Genomic DNA, 11278 nt, shown 5'->3' on the forward strand with positions numbered 1-11278 from the left:
CTTGTTGAAAGTGCCCTCTGCAGCCTGCCATCCGACTTCCCTGGACTCCTGGCAGGAAGAAATGAAATGCCATGGATATATGGACAAAAGAGACCCTCCACATCTTTAACTACCTGGTGTGGGCATCTCTGCTTCCTTTTTCTCATTTAACCTGGCTGCTGTGTGAAATCACTTAAAATATAGCAAGCAGACACTTGGGGAGCACAAATAAGCCCCCAGGTCAGATGCAGAGACTAGCCTTCCTAAGAGGCAGCAGGGTCTCACAAGGGAATCCTCAAGGGAGGATGGAGGGGTCTGACCGGAGCCACTGGGCCCTGGTCTGCTCTGTTGTCAACACATTCTCAGATGCTGCTTCCCTCTGGTGGTAGCTGCCGGCCCTGCAACTCAGACCACGTGATTTCTGGGAAATCAACCTCCCTGGAGGAGAACTGAAACTTAGGGTGGGGCTGTAGAAAGGGGAGGAGAGATCAGAAACCTAGCCTAGAACAAGCCAAGCCTGGGACATCCTCGGTCGCTCAGGTAAGAGCAACTCTGAAGGGGAATCAGCTGGGAGGGCGGTGAGATGAGGGCTCCCAGGCTCCTGTGCTAGCCGAGGATCAGGCCAGGCTCTGGTCAGAAAATAGGTTTGACCAGAGTTAGACAGACAGGAGGAAGGCCCTTGCTCAGCCTCAGTTGACCTTTGTTTTCTTGCCTCTGGCCCTGCCTCCTGCTGCTTCAGCTCCACCCTTTCCCCCAGCTATCTGCCCCACCTACCCCTCCAGTGCAGGGAGCCGAGATGGGGGTAAAGGGGTAAGTAGACTGGGGAGCTGTCTATAAAGCAATGTTGCCTCTTTGTATGCTTGGGATCTACACAGTCTGTCACCAGGAGCAGGTCATTAAGGGAGTCCTCCCAAATAAGATTTCTGAAACACCTCAACATTAAGACCAAGGTTTCCTTCCAGGTGTAATAACTTGGAATATAGTTTTTACCTCAGAATGTTTCAAGAGAAAAGAACATGGAAGGGTCTTTGGGGAAGGGCTGTTGCAGGAAGCTGGCCCCAGTGATCAAAGTTTAGTAAACACTTCCAATTTGTCGGTTCCCCCTGGGCATGGCAGCACACACCTTTTCATCCCAGCACTTCAAAGGCAGGTGGATCTCTGTGTTTAAGTCCAGCCTAGTCTATATAGTTAGTCCCATAGCAGCCAGAATGACTTAGTGAGATCCTGTGTCAAATTTTAAAAAGTTCCATGTATCCTGCTTCTCTTCCTAGGATGGCCTCAGGCAAACCACGCTGCACCCGCAAACTGCGGAACTGGATAATAGAGCAGTTGGAGAGTGGGCAGTTCCTAGGGGTGTGCTGGGATGACACCGCTAAGACCATGTTCCGGATTCCCTGGAAGCACGCAGGCAAGCAAGACTTCCGAGAGGACCAGGATGCTGCCATATTCAAGGTGAGAGGGCCTGGAGCCAGCATCCCTCAAGTGAAGGACAGTGTCTGCACTGGCATGTTCACGACCAGGTGCTTCTGTCTGTCTGGGCTGTGGATAAAGTGAGTGCCGTCGTTTGCTGCGTTACGAAGGGTTTCATGCTGGCAAGAATGGAATCCAGACCCAGTGCGGGCTCGTCTAAGCTCAAGGCTTGTGCTCAGACCACACGCCTGTGCTATCAGCCATTTGGAGGGACATCTAGAGTATGTAATACTTTGTCTTTTCGTCACTTCATCTCTTACTAGGCGTGGGCACTGTTTAAGGAGAAGCACAAGGATGGGGACATAGGACACCCTGCTGTCTGGAAGACTCGCCTGCGCTGTGCCCTCAATAAGAGTTCTGAATTTGAAGAGGTTCCTGAGAGAGGCCGTATGGATGTTGCTGAACCCTACAAAGTATATCGGATCCTGCCACCAGGAACCCTCCCTGGTGAGTGATCCCTGCCCAGCTGCTCCTGGAATGAGCAGATTGACCAGGAAAGATGGAGATAAGCCCTCTGGGGACTGGCAGGCCTTCCTGGGCTCCCTCGTCCTGCCAAACAGTTGCTTTGGATCCTTCCTACTGTCTTCCCCTGGAAAAGGCTCTGACTCTCCTCCACCTGCCCCATTTCCACAGCCCAGCCGAGAAGCCAGAAATCACCATTAAAGCGATCCATCAGTTCTGTGTCACCAGAGAGGGAAGAGAGCAAGGTAAGGAAGGCACTCTCAAGAACTTGACAGTTACTCCCATCCTCAAGACTCCTTCGGAGTGTTGGGAAGGGGAATAGGTAGGCCAAAGAGCAGGGTGGTCCTCAAAAGAAGAGGTGTGCCATTAACAGATGTATCCGTAGGTGAAGGGGAGGGCCAGTGGGATTGTAAAGCACTCAGACAGCAGCGGTGGCAGCAACGGCAACAGCAGCAGTGGCTACAGCAGTAACAGCGGCGACAGCAGCCCCGAACCAGAGGAAGGTACTGTTTCTCCTGCCTTTATGCCCCTGTTGCACCTTCTGTGTCAGGCTCTTTGGTCTCACTCTGAGTGATCAGTGCCTTTGCCTCTCCAGATGCTAGCACAACAGAAGCTCCCGTTCAAGAGGACCCAGTATTCGTGGAGCATCTGCTTCCTCCAAACTCAGGTAGGTAACCTTTCTGACCCTTCTCTGTCCCCTTCCTCTCAGGTCTGCTTCCTCTGACCCTGCGTGCATTGTTATAACACTTGTCTGAACTGAGTATTCATGTGGCTGACCATACTCAGTAGAGCTTTTCTCACCCTTGGGGAAAAAAAAAAACTCCTTAAATTCTCTGTTCCTTGAATAGTCACATTGAGATTTTTTTTTTATTTATTAGCCCTGGCTGACCTCAAACTTGCTCTAGTGAGATGTTTATTTCTTTATTGTCCAGAAAAATCCAGTCTCTGAGACCTTGTTGTAAACGGCACGGTTGTGAGCATTAAGCTCTGCTGGGAGTGACTCCTGAATGACAGGAAACCTTTGCCACCAACCCTGTGTTGGGAGGAAGGCATGCACTTGGAGGAGGAGGCACTTCTCCTTCCTTCTTTATTTGTTTATTTATATTTCATGTTTGAGTTCTCTACAAGTATATCTGCAGGCCAGAAGAGAGCATCAGATCCTTCTAGATGGTTGTGAGCCACCATGTGGTTGCTAGGAATTGAACTCAGGACCTCTGGACTCCTAACTGCTGAGCAATCTCTCCAGCTCCTTTTTTTATTTTTGGTTGTGAGCCTTGCCTTTAATGGCTGAGTTATCCCCCCAGGCCTCCTTCTTTTTAAAGACAGTCTAATATTGTCCAGTCTGACCTCAGACTCACTATGTACCTAAAGTTCACCTGGATTACTGCTCCTCCTGTGGCTGGGCTTACAGATGTGTGCTACCATGCCAAGTCTAAGGGCTTATTGCTGTGCTGGGGCTTGAACCCAGGGCTTATGCGAATGGTAGGCAACCATTCCTTCACCTGAGCCACATTACCAAAGACATCTCTGACTCAGAAGGAGCTCCCTCAGCTCTGCAACCTTGTCTTCCCCAGCACTTGCTTGGATGCCTGTTCTGGGCTCAGTTTTCCCAGTAACAAAATGGGGACACTAGACCACATGGAATTTCATTTCATCACATGACCTTGTGATGGTCATGTGCACTGTGGGGCCAGGGCCTCTTCCCAGCCTGTAGGCTCCTCCTACACCTAGTACAGCTAGGCTTCTCTGCCTGCAGACTACTCGCTGCTGCTCACCTTCATCTACAGTGGCCGCGTGGTGCATGAGGTCCAGGTGCACAGCCTAGACTGTCGCCTGGTGGCTAAGCCCTCAGCATTGGAGAGCAACATACTCCCGGTGCTGTTCCCCAAACCTGATCCACCGGAGCCTATCCAGAGCCTGCTGAATCAGCTTGAGAGAGGCATCCTGGTGGCCAGCAATTCCAGAGGCCTCTTTGTTCAGCGCCTTTGTCCCAACCCCATCTCCTGGGATGCACCTGAGGCCCCATCTGGGTCTGGTCCACATCTGCTGCCCAGCAATAAGTGTGTGGAGCTCTTCAGTACCAGCTGCTTCTGTAGAGGTAAGGGTGTCCTAGCTGGGCATCATCGCCCATCCCTTTCTCCGTCTCCCCCGGGCCTGTCTAGAGCAGATCGTCACTGCAGCCTGTGCACGGCACCCCTGCACTTGTGTGGTGTACATTGTGTGTAGCTGTGTGCTCAGCTCCGGCAGCATTTCCCTAGCCAGAGTCATGGTAGATGAGGTTCAGCTGGAGTAGCACAAGTGCGATACAGTTTGGGGAAGCGTAGTAACATTGAAGCATGGTTATATGAATGTGTGCAAACAAATTAACACAGATTTAAACCTTGTGACCATCTCCGTACACACTGGAACACACAACTTGGTTTGTGGAAGAGCCAAGACCCTTAGACACACTTGTTCCCACCCCACCATCTCTACCACATTCTAGGCATCTCCTAAGATTGTCCCTTTCTTCTGTCCACTCTTAAAATTCTAGTTACAACCTCTGAATCTGGACATAGGAGGAGAGGGAAGAGCATAGAGGAGAGAGTTAGGTGTCCCTGGGTTCATGGTATCCTAGTGTTGGCAGAGGATAAGCAAACAAAGGGTTGGTAGCCAGGACTGCTGCTTCTAAGGACTCCAAGGTGCCTTTCCTACAACGTCAGGAAGACAGCTTAGTTCCTAGCATCTCTAAGCCCTGCCTTGGTGTCATGTCACCCCATTTCCAACTTCCTCTGCATCTGGCTTCCCAGACGGCTCCACTTTACTCATGGTCCTCTCTCTATAGTGTCTGTGTTTGTTTTTGAGACAAGTCCTTACACCATTCCAGGTGGCCTGGAACTCACTCAGTAGGCCAGGCTGCTGTAAACACATGGCAGCTCTCTTGGCCCAGCCTGAGTGCTGGGGTTACAGGCATACACCACCACGCTTGGCCATATGCCATGCCTGCCTTCCCTCTTTATTTATTTGTTTTTATTTTTATTTATTTATTTTTGATTTTTCGAGGCAGGGTTTCTCTGTAGCATTGGAGCCTGTCCTGGGACTAGCTCTGTAGACCAGGCTGGTCTCGAACTCACAGAGATCCATCTGCCTCTGCCTCCTGAGTGCTAGAATTAAAAGTGCTGGAATTAAAGGTGTGTGTCACCACTGCCCGGCCCCTGTTCTTTCTTCTAATCCTTGACCCTTTTTCTTTCAGACTTGGCCCAGTACTTCCAGGGCCAGCGTCCCCCACCCAAGTCCCAGGTAACACTGCATTTCTGGGACAAGAATCCTGGCTCTAGCCAGACCCAGGAGAATCTTATCACCGTGCAGGTGAGTTCTACTCCAGGACAAGAGAGGTGTTGGTTGAAGGGAAGGAGCAACAGGGTGGTGACTGTCCCCACGGTGCTGATCCTCGTTTCTTCTGGGACAGATGGAGCAGGCATTTGCCCGACACTTACTGAAGGAAATTCCAGAAGAGCAGAGAGCTGCTTTGTTTCTGGTACAGAACCCAGAATGCCCACCTGCTGCTTTACCACTCTGACCGCAGGTCTCCATGGAAACAGACTTGTTCTTCACACCGTTAGTCTGCCTCCTTTGTGCTGACTTTACCACTGGCGTATACAGCATGGCTGGTAGTGCAAGCATCTTTTTTATTCTTAGAACAATTATTTTGAAAAGCCAGGCTTGTTGGTGAATATTTCTAATCTCAGCACTTGGAAGACAGACTGAATGATTATGAGTTCAAAGACAACCTGAGAGAGACTTTTATGTACTTTTTTTTAATTAGCTGTGCCCTCTTTCATCTCTAAAGAACTGTAAAGTTCTGAATAGTGTGATCTCAGTGGGAATTTTGCTCTCTTTCCAACCCCTGTCTCTAAATCCAAGCACTTTATATTTCCTTCTTAGATCCTCACTGGAATTTAAAATAAAGATTAACTAGATAGGGTAGTTTGCATCCGTAACCCCACCACACAGGCAGGAAGAGTGTGGATTCAAGGCTAGCCTTGGTGACTATTGTGACCCTGTCTCCAAAACAATAAATAAAAGCTTTTTAAAAGAGAGATGAGTATGTGATATGTTGGGAGAAGGTAGCAAGAGTTACATGGGAATTGTAAAGATGGAAACTTGGATACCCACTGCCTGGGTTCTCATCTAGGTCCCTTTGCTTTCCTGGAATACTATCTGAGCTCTAGAGCCTAGTCTCAAACACATTGTGATTCTCCTGCCACAGCCTCCTAAGTGCTGGGGTTTCAGACATAGGCCACCATGCCTGGCTGTACTGCCATGCCTCCCTTCTCTCTCTTCCAATCCTTCACCCTTCTATTTTGTTTTTCAGACTTGGCCTAGTACTTCCAGGGCCTTGTGCCCCCATGCAAGTTTCAGGCAACCACACCGGGGAAAGGACTGGGAGTCAGTCACTGCAGCCACTGATAGTTTGAATGAGAATAGCCTCCATACACTCACACCTTGAAAACTCCCCGCACCCCACCCCTCTCTCTCACACACACACACACACACACACACACACACACACACACGTGGTTTCTCTGTGTAACCTTGGCTGTCCTCAAACTCACAGAGATCCCCGCCTGACTCTGCCTCCCAAGTGCTGGGATTAAAAGCGTGCACCACCACCGCCTGGCACATACTTTGAAAGGATCCTCAGAGTGACTGGGAATGGTTTAAGAGGTGTGGCCTTGTTGGACAAGTTGTGTCACTGGCAGTGGGCTTTGGGGTTTCAAAACACTCATGCTGGGTGGTGGCACACGCCTCAAATTCCAGCACTTGGGAGGCAGAGATAGCAGGCTAGTCTACAGACTTCTAGGACAGCCAGAGAGCTGTTACACAGGGAAATCCTGTCTAAAATAAAAATGTTCTAGCACCCTGTTCACTGAAACTTGAGTGCTTGCAATTAACTGACACTCTTCTCTTTTTGTTGTTGTTGTTTTTTCTTTATCAAGACAGGGTTTCTCTGTGTAACAGCCCTAGCTGTCCTGGAACTCAGATCCGTCAGGCGAATGACACTCTTATTCCATCACTGCCACCGAGTTGGTTCCATTGTCACCTGACTGCCACCACCTTCAGCATCCCCATTCCTGCACATGACACCATATTTATTCTTCTTTTTGCCATGGCTCAAGCCTCTAGATTCACTCACGTGATCAGGTCTAGATGTTGAAATCCTTATAGGACCTTTCCAGACATCTTTGTGCTTCCCTGCCTGCTTGAACCTTTTTTCTTCCCTTTAGTCTGTTCCTTGTCCCTCAGGGAAGCCAAGAGTAAACAAGGGGAGGTATTACTTTTGTGCCTTTAGTTTTCTGAAATCCCCCTTGAACCTTCTTTGTGTCTTCTCTAAAGTACATCTTTGTCTTCAATTTTTCTCTTGGACCCTACATCTAAGCCAAAATGACAATATCACTCTTCCTTCAAACAAGCCTTCGCGGGGATGGGCCTGGTGTCTCCCTTTACTCCCGGCACCCAGGAGGCAGAGGCAGGCAGATCTCTGAGCTCCAGACCATCCTGAGGTACATACATACAAAGTGAGATCCTGTTTCAAAAAAAAATTTTTTTTTTTTTGGTTTTTCAAGACAGGGTTTCTCTGTAGCTTCCTCGAACTCACAGAGATCCGCCTGCCTCTGCCTCTGCCTCCCGAGTGCTGGGATTAAAGGCATGCACCACCACTGCCCGGCTAAAAAATTTTTTCAAAGAGGTGGTGGTGGTGGTGAGATTGCTTAGTGGGTAAAAGCATCTGCTGCCAATCCTGAAGATTTGAGAGCTTAATCCCTGGTTCTACATGGTAGACTGAGAGAACCAACTGCTTGCTATGAGTCATCCTCAGACCTCCACATATGCACCCCTGCAACACTTACAAAATAAGTAAAAATATAAACTGTGTGTGTGTGTGGTCTGATTTCTGTGGAATATGCAACATGCTCACACATGTCTCAGTGAGAATGGAAACCAGGGTTAAAATGTCAGTCTGGAGCACTGAAGAGGATAAAGAAAAGGGCTGGAACTGGGTGTGAACTACCCAAGCTAAACAGGTAAGAGGAGGGAATGGGTTCTGGGCTAATGTCTGCAGTCCAACCGCTCCAACAAAACTATTGTGGATTATGTGTAAGGCACTTAGTACTCCTTCTATTGTTCTCAAAAACCCTGCTTCAGCTCCACCATCCGCACACATCTCCTCTTGGTTCTTCTCACATCGTCTCTGAGGCCCTCTGAACACAAATCTGGTCATTTCGCTCCTGTGCTCACAGCCTCCCCTGGTTCCCAAAGCCCTCAAGGTAAAAACCAGGGTCCTGAAAATGACCTCCAACCTCCAATGTCTAATTCATCCTTCACCCTTTCAGCTGCTTTGCTCCAGGCTCCTTGAACCCACTAAACATTGCTGCCTCAGAATTTAATTTGTTTATTCTTTTTTTCTAAAATACTGTTCCCTGCTGGCTGGTGGCACAGGCCTTTAATCTCAGCACTGGAGATAGAGGCAGGTGGTTCTCTGTTTAAGGCCAGCCTGGTCTACATAGTGAATTCCAGGTCAGCAAGGGGTACAAAGAGAGACTGTGTCTCAAAAATCCAAATAGTGATAACAATCTTCCTGCAGGCAGTCACATGACCTGTCCTTTCTTTTCAATCAAAATACCACCTCTTTAGAGCTCCCCTGGGTACCCCATGTAAGTTGTCCACATCTTCTGGTCCTCCAGTTCCCCACTTTTGCTTTTTAATTATTGTTAGTGTGTGTGTGTGTGTGTGAGACACATTTGCCGCGGTATTGACACCTGGAAATCTTTCCCTTCTTGAATAAATGTGACAGTATACAAGCACCCAACTCCAAGTCTCAAGGGTCTTCATTTCTAATTCATGTCAAGTACCCGGATTTGGGGAAACACATCGTCCCTCTACCATGAATACACTGACCACAGTAGTCAGTTCACCATCACCACAGAGCTGTTTTGAATATACACTGCTTCCAGAAGACAGGTATATTGAAAGCCTCCATCTACCATGGTAGAATTTTTTGGGAAGGATTAGGACTTGGGATCTTGCTCCTGGGGTGGATTGATGGGGATTTGCTGGAGGAAATTCCAGCACTTGGGAGGCAGAGGCAGGCAGATCTCTGTGAGTTCAAGGACAGCCTGGTCCAAGAGTTAGTTCCAGGACAGCTAGTTACACAGAGAAACCCTGTCTCAAAATAAAACAAACCAAAAAATTAAAGAAAGTCAGAAAAAGCATCAGATCCTCTCCAACTGGAGTTCAGATGGTGAGATGCCTTGTAGAAATCAAATCCAGATCTGCAAAGGAGTGAGTGCTCTTAACAACTGAGACATCTCTCTGCCCTTGTTTGGGGTTTTTGAGACAGGGTCTCACTATGTAGTTCTGGCTGTCACAGAACTCACTAAGTAGATCAGGTTGGCTGGCCTTAAACTCACAGAGACCCAGCTGAGCCATGCCTCTGCCTCCTGAGTCCTGGGATTAAAAGCTTGTGCCACCATCCCCCTTATTTGTTTATTTATTTATTTATTTTTGAGGCAGGGCTCAGCTAGCCAAGTTTACAGTATGATCCAGGCTGGTCTTGAACTCTGGCAGCCTTCCTGCCTTCACCTCCCTCCCCTCAATGCTGGGATGATGTATAAATCACTATACTCTACCTCTCAATCTCTTTCGGTTTTGAAACCGTTTTCAGAAAAAGGAAGGAAGGAAGGAAGGAAAGAAAAAAGAAAGAGCGAGCTAGGCAGTGGTGGCGCATGCCTATAATCCCAGCACTTGGGAGGCAGAGGCAGGCAGATCTCCGTGAGTTTGAGACCAGCCTGGTCGGTCTACCAGAGCTAGTTCCAGGACAGGCTCCAAAGCTACAGAGAAACCCTGTCTCGAAAAACCAAAAAACAGAAAAGAAAGAAAGAAAAGAAAGAGGGGGAGAGGGGGAGAGAGAGAGAGAGAGAGAGAGAAAGAAAGAAAGAAAAAGAAACCGTGTACGGTTTTTGAGCTAGGTCTCAAAATGACCCAGGCTGTGAGGTGAAAACTGTCCTTCAACTCTTGCTATCCCTCCCAAGAACTGGATACAGATATGCACACACCTTCATTTTTAGTTTTGCTGTTGTTTTTATTTGCTTGGTTTTGAGACTGAATCTCACTTGGCTAGCCTGGAAGTCACTGTGTAGAGCATCATGGCCTCAGACAGGGTTTGGCTGACTCTGCGTCCTGAGCGCTAGGATCAAGGGCTGTTTTCCTTCCTTTTCTGCAGTTCTGAGACTTGAGCCCAGGCCTTGTGGATGCAAGCAAGCTCTGTACTACTGAGCTACATCTCCAGCCCTCTTTTGCCTTTTTTTTTTTTTTTTTTTTTTTTTTTTTACAGAGAGTCTCACTATGGTGCTGTAACTGGCCTGTAGACCGAGGTGCTATTCTCAAACTCGTAAAGATCCTCCTGCTACTGAGATAAAAGTGTGCACTACCACTCCTGGACTCTGCTTTAGCTTTTTCAGAGATCCTGTCTAAATTCCAAGTGCCAGGTAAGATTTCAGAAGTTTGTAGTTACGGCCCTGGTGGCTGCCTTCTTTCTTGTTGACAAGTAGTGATTACAAGGCCGGCTCACAGTTTCTCGCACTTAGTTCAGCACAGACCCTTCCAGGACACAAAATCGGGTTGGTGGAATTTAGAACTGGGATCGTGCACAGGCCCTTGCATCTCTGTATTATAAGCAGCTCCGGGGCGTTTGCCCTTGACGTGACCCCATCTTCCACTCTAGTAGGTATCCTGCTGGCAAGTTGTCTCCAGGGTGAAACTGGGTTTCTCCCCGTTTATTGGTCAGATGAACCCCTGGGAGAAGTCCTTGTTACTACCTGAGAGAACGAGAGCCCATTGGCCAGGACACCTCACAATGCTACAGTAGTCCTCAGGATTCTCGTGATTGGCTGGCGACCCGTCTCCAAGAGCCTATGGCCGGGAACCACCGTGTTTTGCTGCCTGGCACCAGGAGTCAGAGCTCCCCCTCCGCTGCTCCCCATTGGCTGTCCTGGCGCAAAGCTTTGGAGAGCATGCTCCTGGTCCCGCTGGAGGGCGACTGAACCTAGAGCAAGTTCCAGAAGCTCGACGACAGCTGACGAACACTCAAGTCTTCCCTGAAGACCGGTTTTTGTTCGTTCGTTCGTTTTCTGGCCCTCTTCAGGCTTCCCCCTTGGAGCTCTGCATCTCTGGCCGGAACGTCAATTCTGAAGGTAAGTGCCATGTCTTCGAGTGATGTGCAGACCTCCTCAGGGATGGCAGAATAAGGGTACCCAGCACCTGCGTCTCCGTTTGGTTATCTCCCAAATTAAATTACCAGAAGTTGGTCGTCTTTTTTTTTTCTTTTGTT

At 48.7% G+C, this 11278-nt stretch overlaps 1 protein-coding gene across 2 annotated transcripts; it reads left to right on the top strand.

The window, feature by feature from the left end:
* The first annotated feature begins 51 nt into the window (after positions 1 to 51).
* On the top strand, positions 52 to 5990 carry Irf9 (interferon regulatory factor 9). Of its 2 annotated transcripts, none has more exons than XM_041633942.1 (9): positions 52 to 519; positions 1251 to 1431; positions 1713 to 1896; positions 2083 to 2156; positions 2297 to 2414; positions 2507 to 2578; positions 3668 to 4009; positions 5144 to 5259; positions 5360 to 5990. In XM_041633942.1, exons 2-9 carry the CDS (start codon positions 1252 to 1254, stop codon positions 5468 to 5470), a joined length of 1197 nt encoding a protein of 398 aa, XP_041489876.1. In that variant the 5' UTR covers positions 52 to 519; position 1251; the 3' UTR covers positions 5471 to 5990. The 2 variants fall into 2 exon arrangements, with proteins under 2 accessions (XP_041489876.1, XP_041489875.1); XM_041633941.1 differs by lacking the exon at positions 52 to 519 and adding an exon at positions 705 to 789.
* Positions 5991 to 11278: the final 5288 nt, after the last annotated feature.

This window comes from Microtus oregoni, unplaced genomic scaffold, assembly GCF_018167655.1.
Source record: "Microtus oregoni isolate MIOR12 unplaced genomic scaffold, Mior012 000045F_ref0000178, whole genome shotgun sequence".
Lineage (NCBI taxonomy): Eukaryota > Metazoa > Chordata > Mammalia > Rodentia > Cricetidae > Microtus > Microtus oregoni.

Excerpts from the sequence above, each read along its gene's own strand:
- Irf9 (XM_041633941.1), top strand. Across the intron at positions 2,157-2,296 it reads CAGAGAGGGAAGAGAGCAAG|GTGAAGGGGAGGGCCAGTGG; the intron begins GTAAGGAAGGCA and ends ATGTATCCGTAG. Across the intron at positions 2,579-3,667 it reads TCTGCTTCCTCCAAACTCAG|ACTACTCGCTGCTGCTCACC; the intron begins GTAGGTAACCTT and ends CTCTGCCTGCAG.